Source organism: Candoia aspera, chromosome 5 (assembly GCF_035149785.1).
Source record: "Candoia aspera isolate rCanAsp1 chromosome 5, rCanAsp1.hap2, whole genome shotgun sequence".
Classification (NCBI taxonomy): domain Eukaryota; kingdom Metazoa; phylum Chordata; class Lepidosauria; order Squamata; family Boidae; genus Candoia; species Candoia aspera.
This window is the reverse complement of record NC_086157.1, coordinates 32,848,433-32,862,129: the sequence shown is the minus strand read 5'-3', so window position 1 is coordinate 32,862,129 and position 13,697 is coordinate 32,848,433. Positions and strand designations below refer to the sequence as shown.

General features: G+C 36.8%; 1 protein-coding gene across 3 annotated transcripts in view; it reads left to right on the top strand.

The window, feature by feature from the left end:
• Nucleotides 1–13,013, top strand: part of RGPD4 (RANBP2 like and GRIP domain containing 4) — a 41,787-nt gene extending 28,774 nt beyond the window's left edge. Inside the window, exons 1-10 of one of the 3 annotated variants that reach the window (XM_063304911.1) lie at nt 534–594; nt 6,116–6,283; nt 7,138–7,224; nt 8,322–8,524; nt 9,201–9,468; nt 9,796–9,894; nt 10,027–10,172; nt 10,983–11,256; nt 11,357–11,691; nt 12,453–13,013. In XM_063304911.1, the coding sequence (XP_063160981.1) occupies nt 549–594; nt 6,116–6,283; nt 7,138–7,224; nt 8,322–8,524; nt 9,201–9,468; nt 9,796–9,894; nt 10,027–10,172; nt 10,983–11,256; nt 11,357–11,691; nt 12,453–12,758 (1,932 nt within the window). In that variant the 5' untranslated portion in view covers nt 534–548 and the 3' untranslated portion in view covers nt 12,759–13,013. Of the gene's footprint in view, nt 1–533; nt 595–6,115; nt 6,284–7,137; nt 7,225–8,321; nt 8,525–9,200; nt 9,469–9,795; nt 9,895–10,026; nt 10,173–10,982; nt 11,257–11,356; nt 11,692–12,452 lie in introns of those variants that run through there. The other 2 variants (XM_063304910.1, XM_063304909.1) reach the window with 2 other exon arrangements.
• The last annotated feature ends 684 nt before the right edge of the window (nt 13,014–13,697 follow it).

Here is a 13,697-nt window from a genome sequence, read left to right as displayed (position 1 = left end):
GATCAGAAAGCTGGTTAAGTGGTGTGGTTAAGTGAGTCACAATGTGACCGCACCCATTTCTACAACCATTTTTACAATGGTCATTAAGTGAATCACTGCAGTCATTAAGTGAATAATAAGTTGTTAAGCAAATCACCATGGTCGTTAAGCAAATCCAGCTACTCCAATAGATGTTTTTTCCTGGAAATGTGCAAAAGTTGCAAATTGCTATCACATGACCACAGGATGTTGCAACTGATCATAAATGCGAGCTGGATGTGAGGTGCCCAAATTGCAACCATGTGATTGTGGAGGTGGTGTGGCATTTTGCATTGGTTGTAAGTGTGAGTACAGATAATAAAGCACTTTTTCCAAGTCCTTCATAACTTTGGACCGCCGTTAAACAAATGGTTGTTAAGTGAGGACTACCTATATTATAAACATGCAGTATTAGGGGTATTTTTAGTTATTCATCAGTGTCCATTTCTCCTTTAGTAATGGTAATTCAATACTTATATCACACAATTTATTTTCTAGGATTTAATTTTAGTCTTTTTAAATCTAACCCAATGGCCTTTTGGACGAGTTCATCCCCCTCTCAACCCAGTAGTGAAGGTATTTACTATGAATGAAGTGGTGCATCACTTCTTGGAAATCACTGACAGCTTTCAAATTCTCATCAAATAACTATTATTTTAACAGTATGGAAACAAAGATTAACATGCATGTTGAAGAAAAATAATAATGACTGCATTGATTTGTGATACAAAGGCTGATTCTTTAAACACTTACCATTTTGGATTGCTCAGTTCTTTTTTCTTCTGAGCGCTTATCTGTTAGCTTTCAATTGTTGCTTGATTTATGATGCTAAAAGATTAGTAAGGGTGCTTGCTGGTCTTAGTGGAAGTTAGAAAAAAATTGAGAGGATTGTTGTAAGTACTATCCTTCTGAAGTAAACTTTGATGATGGGGGTGTATTGTATTAACCTATAAGGAGTTTTTCTTTTCCAATTTTTTTCCAGAGGATTTGGCTTATTCATGGATAAGCATGAGTACCTAAGTAGCAGTCATCCATAATCTTTTTTTTTAATTCTATTTTCCTTTTTCAGTATCTCATAGCTGGTGCCTTTTCATCCAATTAAAAAAATTGCAGTGTTAGTAAAAACAAAAACAAAACATTTGCATATGATACCCTAAATCCAAACTGGCTCATAGGTGAACAGAAGGGCTCCTTCTGTTTTGTGGAAGAGTTACTGATTGAAGAGAGGTTTCCATGGATAGAAAGCAGTAAGGAAGTGGCCGCTTCCTTCTGTAACTTCTTACTCTATTTTTCATAGGTTCTCCAGTATTCCAGAGGAGATTGTTAGCAGGTGGGAATAGCATAGGAAGCTTCTGGTAAATGTTTCCTTCACGATCATCTTATCAATAGAACTTTACTCTTTAGATCTCTAAATCCAAGCCAAAACTTCTATAAATCCTAATGTTCAAATTTTCTAAATTTTCTTGAAACAAGGAATTTTTCATGCTAGTTTTCTCTATTGTTGGAATGGAGAACTTTTTGGAACCTTCAAGGCTACTTACAACATACACCTTCCTTGCAACCCCTCCCCACATGTGTGTGCATGCATGTATGCATGCAGGGATAAGTGGAGAGATACATACAAACCCTCCATAGTCATGGAATTGCCCGCAACGTTTAGGCACCCCTGGTCAGTTGCTGTGTTTCAGTAAATCCCTAAGTGAACAGCATGTTGACACAACTTCTCTATGTTACAAAGTTAACCATAATATTTTCCTGCAAATTTGAATGCATGTACTGTATTCTATTCTAGTTATTTATGCATTCGAAATAAAGCAGTAATGCTATGTAAAAACCCTCAGATCTGAAGACAAAAGATACTTGATTTTTAAATAATGCATGTATAGCCAGGTTCTCAAAAGAGACATTTTCCATTCTTTATTACATACTGAGATACGTCTTTTAAACTGGCACCAATTTTTTTAGTTCTGTACTAAATTAGAACATATTATTCCTAATTAACTGTAGATAACCATCTTAACTGCTGAAGTATTTTTGTTAAACTAGTCAATTAATGAACCAAATATTGTAATCCTGATTTTCACATTAAAAAGTGAATAACATATAGATAACGGCAGTTTCCAAATCAATTTCATATATGAAGTAAGTAGAGGGTAAGAATTGCAAGAAGGAACCTGTATGGTTCAGATTCTAGCACTTTATTTGACCTCAATATATAAGCAATTACAGAAGCAACTTATGCAAAAAATTGTGCATACTCTGTTGTCAGATCTGACATCTATAGTAGTACAATTTTTGGCAGGCTTATTCAGAAATAAATGACTCCAAAACGAGTACCCTTAGGAATACAGCCTAGTGGAAACAGAAGTGAATGGCATTTGTATTTAAAAATAATTATGCTGTTGCCACATGTCTTGATTCATTTTTTCAGCTTAATAAGTAGGATTATTAGGAAAGCAAAAATTCACAGGCTTAGATTTTATTAAACCTGAACCTAATTCAGTTAATTTTTTTTCTAAAGCATTTATTTGCACACGTGCACGCACACACACACAAAGACAAATTCTAGAACCCTTAATTCTACATTTCTGTTAGAATTCTGGAACATTAAATCCTATCACCCATTCAGGATTTGGCTAGCGTTTTTAGTGGAAACGTACAGGCTGATACAGTAAGCAGGCATGAAAGTATTTTGATTACACAGTGTTGGAATTATGCATTCTAAGATATGTTGGAGATTTAAATGTCTAACGGCTGGCATATAGTTTATTTGGGAAGAGGATCATTTGAACTAAAACTCAGTGATTTCACTGGAATTCTGACTGAATAGATAACTGTGATTCACATGTATTTGGGTGGAAGAAATTTGAAAAGGTTTCTAAACTATTTACCATTAATATATCTATCTGATTAAAAGGACCTGTCATTTTTCTTCTTTTAATTGGTCAATTATTTGATATTGTTGCACTATACTTGGATCTTTTCTGCTCAGACCTACCAATTAAATTACATTTGAAAAGAGATTTCTTCTGCTGGAACTTAAAATATCTTACTGTCTGCCTTCCCATATGATTTCACTTTGGAATTGATACAGTAGTGTTTTGGTCACATTTTAAGTGTCACAGTTCACTTACAGCATTGGCAATTCAAAGATATTTTGCGAAAGCTGAACAGTTAGTGCAATCCAAATAAGCTTTGCACTAGAAGCAGTGCTTAATACTTTTTTTGGTCCCTTTGAATCATCCTTGACTCTTGGTGACTGCATGGACAAGTCCCTGACTTTTCTTGGCAACATTTTTGGAAGTTGCCATTGCCTTCTTCCTGGGCTAAGAGAAAATGACTGGCCCAAAGTCTTCCATCTGGCTTCATGCCTAAGAGGGACTGGAACTTACAGTCTTCTGGTTTCTAGTCTGTTGCCTTTGACCATTAAACCAAACTGGCTCTCTACTCACTGATGTTTTCTGTCTCTCTTACCTGCCTTCTCTCCACCCCTAGGTGGGTGCGTGCAAGAAGAAAATTGTAATAGCTTTTTTTCAGTGCTGTTCTGCTTTGGAAACAGGCCAAGAGTTAATTAATCCAGTTAATCCTGCCTGCATATCACTGCATATGACTGGGATAATTTAGGATCAAAAACTTCAGGCTTATTTGGGACAAAAATTAATTCCCATGATTCAGATTTGGGGTTGGTTGACTATGTTCTGATGTTTAAATAACACCCGGTGGCGCTGCGGGTTAAACCGCTGAGCTGTCGATTGGAAGGTTGGCGGTTCGAAACCGCGCAGCGGGGTGAGTTCCCGTTGCTAATCCCAGCTCCTGCTCACCTAGCAGTTTGAAAACATGCAAATGTGAGTAGATAAATAGGTACCGCTTCGGCGGGAAGGTAACGGCGTTCCGTGTCGTCATGCTGGCCACATGACCCGGAAGTGTCCTATGGACGACGCCGGCTCTAACGGCTTAGAAACGGAGATGAGCACCGCCCCGTAGAGTCGGACACGACTGGACTTTATGTCAAGGGAAACCTTTACCTTTACCTTCAACCATCACCACCCAAGTTTATTATAAAAAAGAGCAATTCTTAGGCCAGGCAAGGAAGAAATGTGAGTTTGATTGAAATGTACCGTCAGAGGACTTACTAACACAGCTCCCTATATTTTATAGTAACATACATGCATATTTCTCAGCAGCACTGTAGGTTAGAGTTGATTGCCTGTGTTATAATGCTAAATTGACATTGTACCAGCAGAACAGTTTTCAAATTTGGAGGCTTCCACAATTCTCTATTCTGATTCTTTTCCAGAATTATATAATGAGAACAATTAAATCAATAGTTATACATTTGTCCTGAATAGAAAACAGCAACAAAGCCAGCATAATGCTGGTTGAAATGAACAGAATAACTGAATTCTTACTGATAGCTACTTTAACATTGATGGCAGTGGTATATATTATTCTTATCAGCAACCCCTAACCTTTTCATGATACAAGTTAAAGGGAAGATACTGACAATTCTTAAGTTTGACAAAGTAGTGGACACACTTTAGGGATATCATGTAGGCTGTATTCGTGTAGAGAGTAAGTGACCTTGATGGAGCGAGGGAAGATCCAAAACAATAAGGGAAACATTGCTTAAGTCCAAACAATGGTGGAGGATTATGAACATTTCTCAGACAGACAACACCTCCCCCCCAATTCACATAAATATAAATGGAGGAGGGGAAATACGATCAGACATGCAGGATTTTGTCACTATAGCCAATCTAAATAAAAGTAGTTTTTAGTCTTCTGTGGAGTCTTTGTGGTCTGGTCTGCCTCGTAGAGCTGATAATTCTTAATCCCTGAATTATATAGGCTACTTTTTTGGTTATGATTCCATTAATGCAGTTCAGTGGGAAATGCTGAAATCCCTCCCTTTTCAAAATCAGTGGAATATATAATCTTTGGACAAATCTTGTCTCTAGTTAATCCTGGCCCTGAGAATTGACATATAAAATATTGATACCTTAAAGTCATTTGATAATTCAGAATAAACTCTATAATAAAGCCTTCTCTGACAGGATGTTTCTTTATTGTAACTTGTATATTGCTCCAATCCAAACAGGATTCTGAGTGGCTTACACATTGCAATAAAAAAGAAAAAGTTAATACACTGTCAAAGAACAGCAGCAGCATACAGGATCCATAATAGGAGAGTTCCCCTCATAACAAATCCATTACAAATTTAATTTCATCAAAATAAATTGGATTCCAAGTAGCCAAATGAAGTGTGGCATGTTCACAAAATTAAGAGTTCAGATCTGTTTCCCATAGGGGAGGAAAGATGCAGAATCTAAGAGTGAAGCAGATCAGTATGTTGGATCCTAGGAAAAGAAAAGAGAAGAACAGACCAGGGGAAGTTTGGATCCAAAGCTCCCTTATCCTTCACCCTCAGTATGATCCCCTGAAGAAGAAAATACCAGTTCCAGTTCAAGCTGAAAAGGGGAGGAGGAAAAAACCCCAAGTCTAAAATAAATGGTCTAAAGATGTGTACAGTTGTTAAAAGATACTTCAGATTTTAAAACCAGTGCCAAAACTACTACAGAAATTAGCGGAATAATAACTTTACTATTTTACAAGTTTAATATCTGAATGATTCTATTCAATTTCATTGAACTCCCTAGAGGAATCTTCTGAAACAAAGTACATAGCCATGTAAAGTTACTTTTAGGCTTTAGGTTTCATCCTGTATCACACAAGATGCTGCTGAATTGTAGCTTCCAGTATCTCATTGGCTATGCAGGGTGGGGCTGCTGGAATTTGCATATAACATCATTTGTAAAGAGGTTGTTTTCCTACTTCTGTTCTCTCTAAGGAAATAAATGGGAAATAACAGACGTTTAGAAACAGTTGTCTAATGAGAAGCATGGCATGATTTTGTCCTATGTTCTTGGCTGGGGGAAAAAAAACCCTTCTCATATCAACTAAGCTTTCCTTCTTGCTGAATGACATAAAATATATCGTCTTCGTATTAATTATGTACTTTTGTCTGCTTTGTAAATGTGCTGGTATTGTAATTTCTGATTTCTGACTTGCTCAAGCAATTAATTTGTAATTTTTTTAGCAGTTGAAATTAAGAAGGAACCAAATACAGTCACATCAGATGATGTATTGATTGTGTACGAGTTAACACCCACTACTGAGCAAAGAGCTCTAGCTGAATCTCTTAAATTACCACCAACGTTCTTCTGCTATAAGAACAAACCTGGGTATCTGAGTGAAGATGATGATGGTAAGGAAGATTTCTTGAAAGTTATTTGTCTTACACAAGATCCAAGAATAAGAAAGGATACAGCCTGGAGTCAGTTCTGCAAGGTTCCATTTGTTCCCATGCTTTTCTGCATCAATTTGCCCTCCAGTTGGGATGAAAATGATGATACTTGCCCTATTTTTCATCTGCTTCTCTCAAGGGAGGTAAAAGACTAGTTCTAAAGTGCCACACTAAGCAACAGGATTTGATAGTCTGAGTTGCCATGATGGTCTGGGAGCCAGGCTTTGGGAAGAGTGATAAGCGTAAGAAAGTGTATTTGCAGATCCTTTGAATTTATTGTGGCCTTGCACTTCCTGGGTGCTGGTGCAGATCTATAGCAGATCTTCATTTTCAAGATGGAAGAGCATGAGCTTGTTTCAAGTCTGATCATATACAGGTTGAGAAAGCTAACGTACTTGCCTTCCAGCTTAAGCTGGAAAGGAGTGTTGGAAGTGGCTGGGTGTCTCTCTCTGTCTCACAAAGACTCTTGAATGCTAGTTATACATTCTTTCCTGCAGAAAGTTCAAGGGCAAGGATTTGTGCCATGGAAGTAAAGAACTATGGCAAATATAATTTTTGTTCTGTTAAAGCCAGTCAGACCTTGTTTTTCTACTTCTACCTCTGAGGAAAAGGCAGGTAGTGATCAGGGAAAGTGCTAGACTATCCGTGGGTTCTCCTTTACAAGGTTCTTGGACTTTTGTTGTTGCTGTGATGCCATTTTCATGTTCAACAGATACTAGCATTTATTGCTGATTTTGTTTAAGACGATATACATGTAAACGTCAGCTGCAAGTTCATGTTGTATCACTCTGTGGTTATTTGTTTTCATATTTTAGATGAAGACTATGAAACAGCTGTCAGAAGGCTTAATGGAAAATTGTATTTAGATGAACCTAAAGAAGACACACAAATAAAGGATACAAGTAAACAATATTAATCTAATTTAACTATTAATTTTAGAGTTTCTACAAACAAGACAGGGAAGGAATCTTAAACTCTTCTGATAATTTCGTGCTAGAGCACAGATTTTCAGAATGAAATAGAATTGAAAACTGTAAGAAGAAGGGAAACTTAAATTGACTTTTAGTTGGATTCCTGTTCCTATGCAAAATGTTTCAGATTCACAGTGCCCCATTGCAAAATGATGAAAAACATCCTCTTTCAGATGTGAAACAGTTTTTCAAACTTGAAACATCTGTTTTGAACTCTGAATTGACTATTTCAAATTGAAAAGAGAGAATTCTAAACAGTTTGGATATTACTTATTCCTGTGCACCTTACACATGTGGTTGGACTTGAATTCCAGTAATTTCTGAGCATTGGCCAGACTTGCTGGGTGGGTAAGAATTGGAAACCAGTGATATCTAAAAGTCAGTAGATCTCTAACTTCTGTTGTAGTCTTAAGCAGTATGAGAAAAATACTGCTTAAGATTTTTCACATTCTTCTTTTGAATGTGTTGGAACCTAGTGTATATGGGAAAAAGGACCCTCAGATTTCAGTAGTCTCACAGCAAGAGCTATTCACCCACTGCAGTTTGGCATCATAAAAGTTAATCCTAAAGCTATTGCCAAAGTAGCTTTATAGTTTGAGTGTAGCAATAACAAGGAAATGACACTATTACTGATTTTCTAGACTTAGTGAGATCCATATGAGTTGTGAGGCCTGGTCTCCAGAATTTATCCTTCAGGCAACTTTATTTGGCTATTATAGATCCTTACAATTGAACATACTGATGCCTCAGCCTGAGGCTGAACCTCTGTTGTTTCTTAAATATCTCTTAATTGTTGCCACAAATGAGACCAAAAATTTTGTACCCTAAGAGCTGCTTCTTGGTTTCCATGTGATTCTAAAAGTGCCAGCTGCCCCTGTCTACTTACGTTATTGCAAAAGCTTCTGTCCCTGTGTTAGCTTGACTCTATGTAAAAGCTTTCTCCAATTTACTTAGCATATTTAGAAGCTTTATTTAACTGGTATATTTTGCTGATCTTTTCTGTAAATGATAATGTATTATCTGCTCAGGTGCTGTAGAACATATTGAACCGGAAAGTAGGAATGAGTGTATTGTTGTTTGGGAAAAGAAACCAACACCTGAGGAAAAAGCTAAAGCAGAAATTCTAAAGCTTCCTCCAACTTTTCTCTGTGGTATTAACAGCGACACTGATGAAGACAATGACAACTTAGAAGACTTTCAGACAGAACTTAGGAAAACTCAAGAAACAAAAGTAAGTAACAGAAGAATAGGGTATACTATCCATGCAAAGTGATTTTCTCATAGTCTTGATGTGTTACCTTCACTTCTCTATTTCCCGTTCTTCTCCAGATTCCGGTTTATTGCACTTCAGTCTGCTGCTAAAACAGTCTTACTAGTATAAAAATATGTGTACTGATAATTCTGTATTCAGGGTCATTTTTTTCCTGTGCATTTTGAATATAAAATAGGGTCTTCCATATTCTGTTAGCTGAAGAATTGCTCATTTACTAACATCAAGTTGAATGGCATAGAGATATACCCCGAGTTCTTATGATGTAGCTTGCAAAACCTCAAAACACAGTAGATGTAATCCTCAGGAACTTGGCTCTCTTCTGTCACATCTGGCTGGGTTCATTTGCAGGAGATGGTTCTCAACATTTTTCAGTGCTTATTCTAGTTGTGGAACATTGTGGAACCACTTTACATACAGACAACACTTTGGTTTGTGTAACCCTTTGAATTCTTTTCTACTAATGCAAGAATGTAATATGAAGCCAAGCTAATAGGTTTTCTACACACTTGAATTACCTGAACCATGCCTGTGTTTCAAGTGCTATCTGATGGACTTACCTAAATAACCTTCACATACATGTTACATTAAAAAACAAAACAAAACCAATAAAAACAAATGTGGATTCATCTTTCAGGAAGCTCAGGTAGAAGAAGTAACTAGTTCAACTGATGATGTATGCTCCAGTAAGGAAGGAGAGCCAGGCGTAGCCTGCAGTATGACTGAGGAGTCAGGTTCTACAACCAAGCCTGTGTATACTGCATGGGACACATTAAGAACAGATGGCACCTCAAGTCCTGAAACTACACCCACTGTTCAGAATGTATTAGGAACGGATGACAAACCTGTTGACTTATCAACTAAAAAGGAAAGTGGTTCCAGTTCTACATCTTCTGCAAATCAAGGTATACTTGTTCGTTTGGTATATGAAATGTCAAATATCCTATGTCAGATAAAAATAAAAAAGTATTAACCGTACAGGTAATTCCAGGATGGTTAAAAGCTGGCCTCCACAAAGGTAGAAGAGCTTTCATAAGAAGCATGACTTGCTTGTTCAGTTAGTAGCATGCATTTGATGCATGCATAATGGGATGTGTAACGCTTTGGCAGTATCTTACTTGTGCTGCTGACTACCTGCACTTTGGTGTAGGTCATTATTGCAGTGGGGGATGAAAGAGAAAGTTTCTGGTATACAGATGGATGATAAAATTGTACGTTCTCCTTCCTTGTAGAGAATAACCCCTTTTCCTTTGCTCTTCATGACATACCGGGCTTGTCATTTGCTGATCTGGCTTCAAGCAATTCTGGGGATTTTGCTTTTGGTTCTAAAGGTAAGATATACATGTTTATCAACCATCAATGTGAGAAAACTAGTTGAAGCTTTTATAAAAAAAATTGAGACGAAAAGTAAACTGATGTGGGCATATAAAACCTTTAATATCTTTATTTCCCCACCTAAACAGACAAAAACTTTAAGTGGGCAAATACAGGAGCAGCTGTATTTGGAGTACAAGCAGCCACTAAAGGGGATCATGATGATGATGGAAGTGATGAAGAAGTAGTGCATAGTGATGATATTCATTTTGAACCAATAGTCTCACTGCCAGAGGTAAGTTTTCTATTCAGAACCTAGGAAGGCATATATCTAGTTTGTCAGCTTCCTGGCTTAATGCGCACACAGTATTACTCCACTTATTTGTAGCTACTTTTTTTCACTAGTCAGTATTGATCTTGCATGAAATAAATGAAAAGATTAAGATATGAAAAATAGGGATTCAGCCTACTGTGTGATGGAACTAAAGAAATTAGCCTATTGATGTAACATGGATTATATGGAACACATTGCCACTTTTTAAAAAAATGTAGACTAGCTTCTGTGTATATGTCTGCAGGGATTACTTTGATTGCTGGTTTTAATCTATAAAGATTATTCAGACTGGAATATGCCATCTTCTCCTAGTTGAATCTGGCCATGTTTTGAAGGAATTAAGGCAGCACTTCAGGGTATTCCTGTTTGGCTAAGGAAACTGATACTGATCATGTCTCATTCAGTCTTTTAAACTGATTTTGTTCAGTGCAATGTTGGAATTTTATTTGCTTGTTCTGTCTCTCTCATATGTTAATGTGATTTAATGTGCTTCCTACTTTAATCTTTGGGTTAGTTTAGTTTATGTGCAGTGTCAGCTCCTTTAAGTTCTATGTCATATGTGATGGTGATGACCTATACAATTCTTGACATAGGTATTTCTACTTTGTCTTAATTGGACAGACTTACAGATAACATTTAATTGTCAGTTTTCTAAAAAGTCTTGTCATTCAAGACTCCACTAATAGGCCCACAGGCCTTATCACTTTATCCTTCCAATTAAACATTGCTGTAGTAGTGTCCAAATTCAACATGATTACTTATTCCTGCTAGGTTGAAGTAAAATCTGGAGAAGAAGATGAAGAAATTATCTTCAAAGAGAGGGCAAAACTATACAGATGGGACAGAGAAGTCAATCAGTGGAAAGAACGTGGTGTGGGAGAAATAAAGATTCTCTTCCATACGCAAAAGAAATGTTACCGAATTTTAATGAGAAGGGATCAAGTTCTCAAAGTCTGTGCAAACCATATAATCACAAAAGCAATAGACTTAAAACCCTTAAATTCTTCAAACAATGCTATGGTTTGGACTGCAACAGATTATGCTGGTGAGTATTTGTGTAAAGATGTCCCATAGCTTCACTTTTGTTCCTAATATAACCCAGCATGATCACTGTGCTATGTATAATACTTGAATTTCAATTTCAGATGGTGAAGTCAAGATAGAACAGCTTGCAGTTAGATTTAAAACCCAGGAGCTGGCAGATTCCTTCAAGAGGAGATTTGAAGAGTGTCAACTGAGTATGTCAGAACAGCAGAAGGAACATGTATCCCTGGCAGCAGAATTATCAAAGGAAACTAATCCTGTGGTCTATCTTGAAATTTCTGTTGATGGTGAACCTCTAGGGCATGTAACAATAGAATTGTTTTCCAATGTTGTTCCTCGAACTGCTGAGAACTTCAGGGCATTGTGCACAGGAGAAAAAGGATTTGGATTCCGAAACACTAGATTTCACAGAATAATTCCAGATTTTGTCTGTCAAGTAAGTGAAAATACATTCAAAATTTAATTTTCAATTTCACCAGTCCACATGCTGACGCATAATATTTTGAGTTCCTCAGGAAACTGTGACTCAGAAAAAAATGTGGAGTTACTATTGCAAATCCACATGTAGACTGTTCTGAATTGGAGCCAATTTAGATCCAATACAGAAAAGGTTACCAATATAGAAAATATAATCACAGATGAGAAAAGCAGAAGGGGAGATTCTTAACACTGGCACAGCAGAATTTATTCCAAGGTCTTCTCTTCCCATTAGTAATCATGAGCAATCCTCTACCTTTTGGGTATTTATATATTTTTTATTTTATTTTATTATTTATGTCAAATTTATATGGCTATTCATCTCACCTGAAGTGACTCTTAGGTCTTCCAGTAAAAAATAATTTGAAAATAAACACACCTGGAAATTATATTTGTATTTGGGCTTTGTTGCCATTGTGTATGAATAATACTGAATCTTAGGTCTAGGAGATGGAACATACTAGCTTAAACCTTTGGGCTCATCCATGTAAAAGCAAAACACAGTATATTGTTATGTTTGAATGCTACCATCTATATGAATAGACTGAATATCCTTTTTTTTTTAATCAATCTGGATCTTATATAATTTTCCACTTTCACTGAGGGGTTTCTTTCCTGTTTAAGGATGCACTATTTTTGGTAAACATGTTTTGGGTTATATCTGAGATGTTTCCATCTATTAAATATTTTACTAAACTTTCTCAATTTCTTATATTCCAGGGAGGTGACATCACTAACCATGACGGCACAGGGGGACAGTCCATTTACGGAAATTCATTTGAAGATGAAAACTTTGAAATAAAACACACTGGTCCTGGCCTATTATCAATGGCAAATCGTGGCAGAGATACCAACAATTCTCAGTTCTTTATTACTCTCAAAAAGGCAGAACAGTTGGACTTTAAACATGTTGTCTTTGGGTTTGTAAAGGATGGGATGGATATTGTGAAAAAAATAGAATCTTTTGGCTCTCCCAAAGGAATAGTGTCAAAAAGAATTGTGATTACAGAGTGTGGGCAAATATAAAATGATTGTGCTGACATGTTCAGAGATTAAACATAAATCTTCAGAAGATTTAGACAAGATTATGTTCAGGATTTTTTTGTTTTAAAAATGAACACTTCTGATGTATAAATGTAAAGTTACAGTTCATAGCTGAATACTTTTTAAAAGGTGTTTCAGTTGACTTTGCATGTTGTGAAATAAACGTTCAAACACTAGTCAACTTCAGGTGTACTTTTGTTTCCTCCTGATTTTTGTATTAAATAATTTAAAATGAAATCCCAGGTGTCTGGAGTTCTGTGTTTTACTCAGTTTGTTTATGCTTCTTGGCTTAATTGAATGATTCAAATAATATTACAAAGTAATGTATGATTGCTACTTTTTTCTACATATTTTCCTTGTGTTAGAGAATGTTTTCCTATAACACACAAAATGCTGCTACAGCTTGAGTTGCTTAAGTCGGGGGTCCCCAACCCCCGGGCTGTGGACTGGTATCAGTCCGTGGCCTGTGAGGAACCGGGCCACACAGCAGGAGGTGAGTGGTGGGCCAGCGAGTGAATTTACAGCCTGAGTATTTACAGCCGCTCCCCATCGCTCGCATTACTGCCTGAGCTCTGCCTCCTGTCAGAGAAAGCAAGCCCATTGGCTGCTATCTCCAAATGGCGCAAAGAAAAAAGAATAAAAGGTCAGGAAAAAGGGGAAATGCTTGAATCATCCTGAAACCATCCCCTCTCCCCAGTCCATGGAAAAATTGTCTTCCACGAAACTCGTCCCTGGTGCCAAAAAGGTTGCGAACCACTGGCTTAAGTGGTGATATTTAGTTGCCCTAAAACTATATTTTGTTTTAATGTCTTCAGGTAAATAGGTTACTGCCTGAAATTATAGGCGGTGTGTGCATTGTTTTGCATTCTTGGCTTGGAAACTAGTTGTGCCATCAATCATTGTACAGCAGTTGCAGGGTGC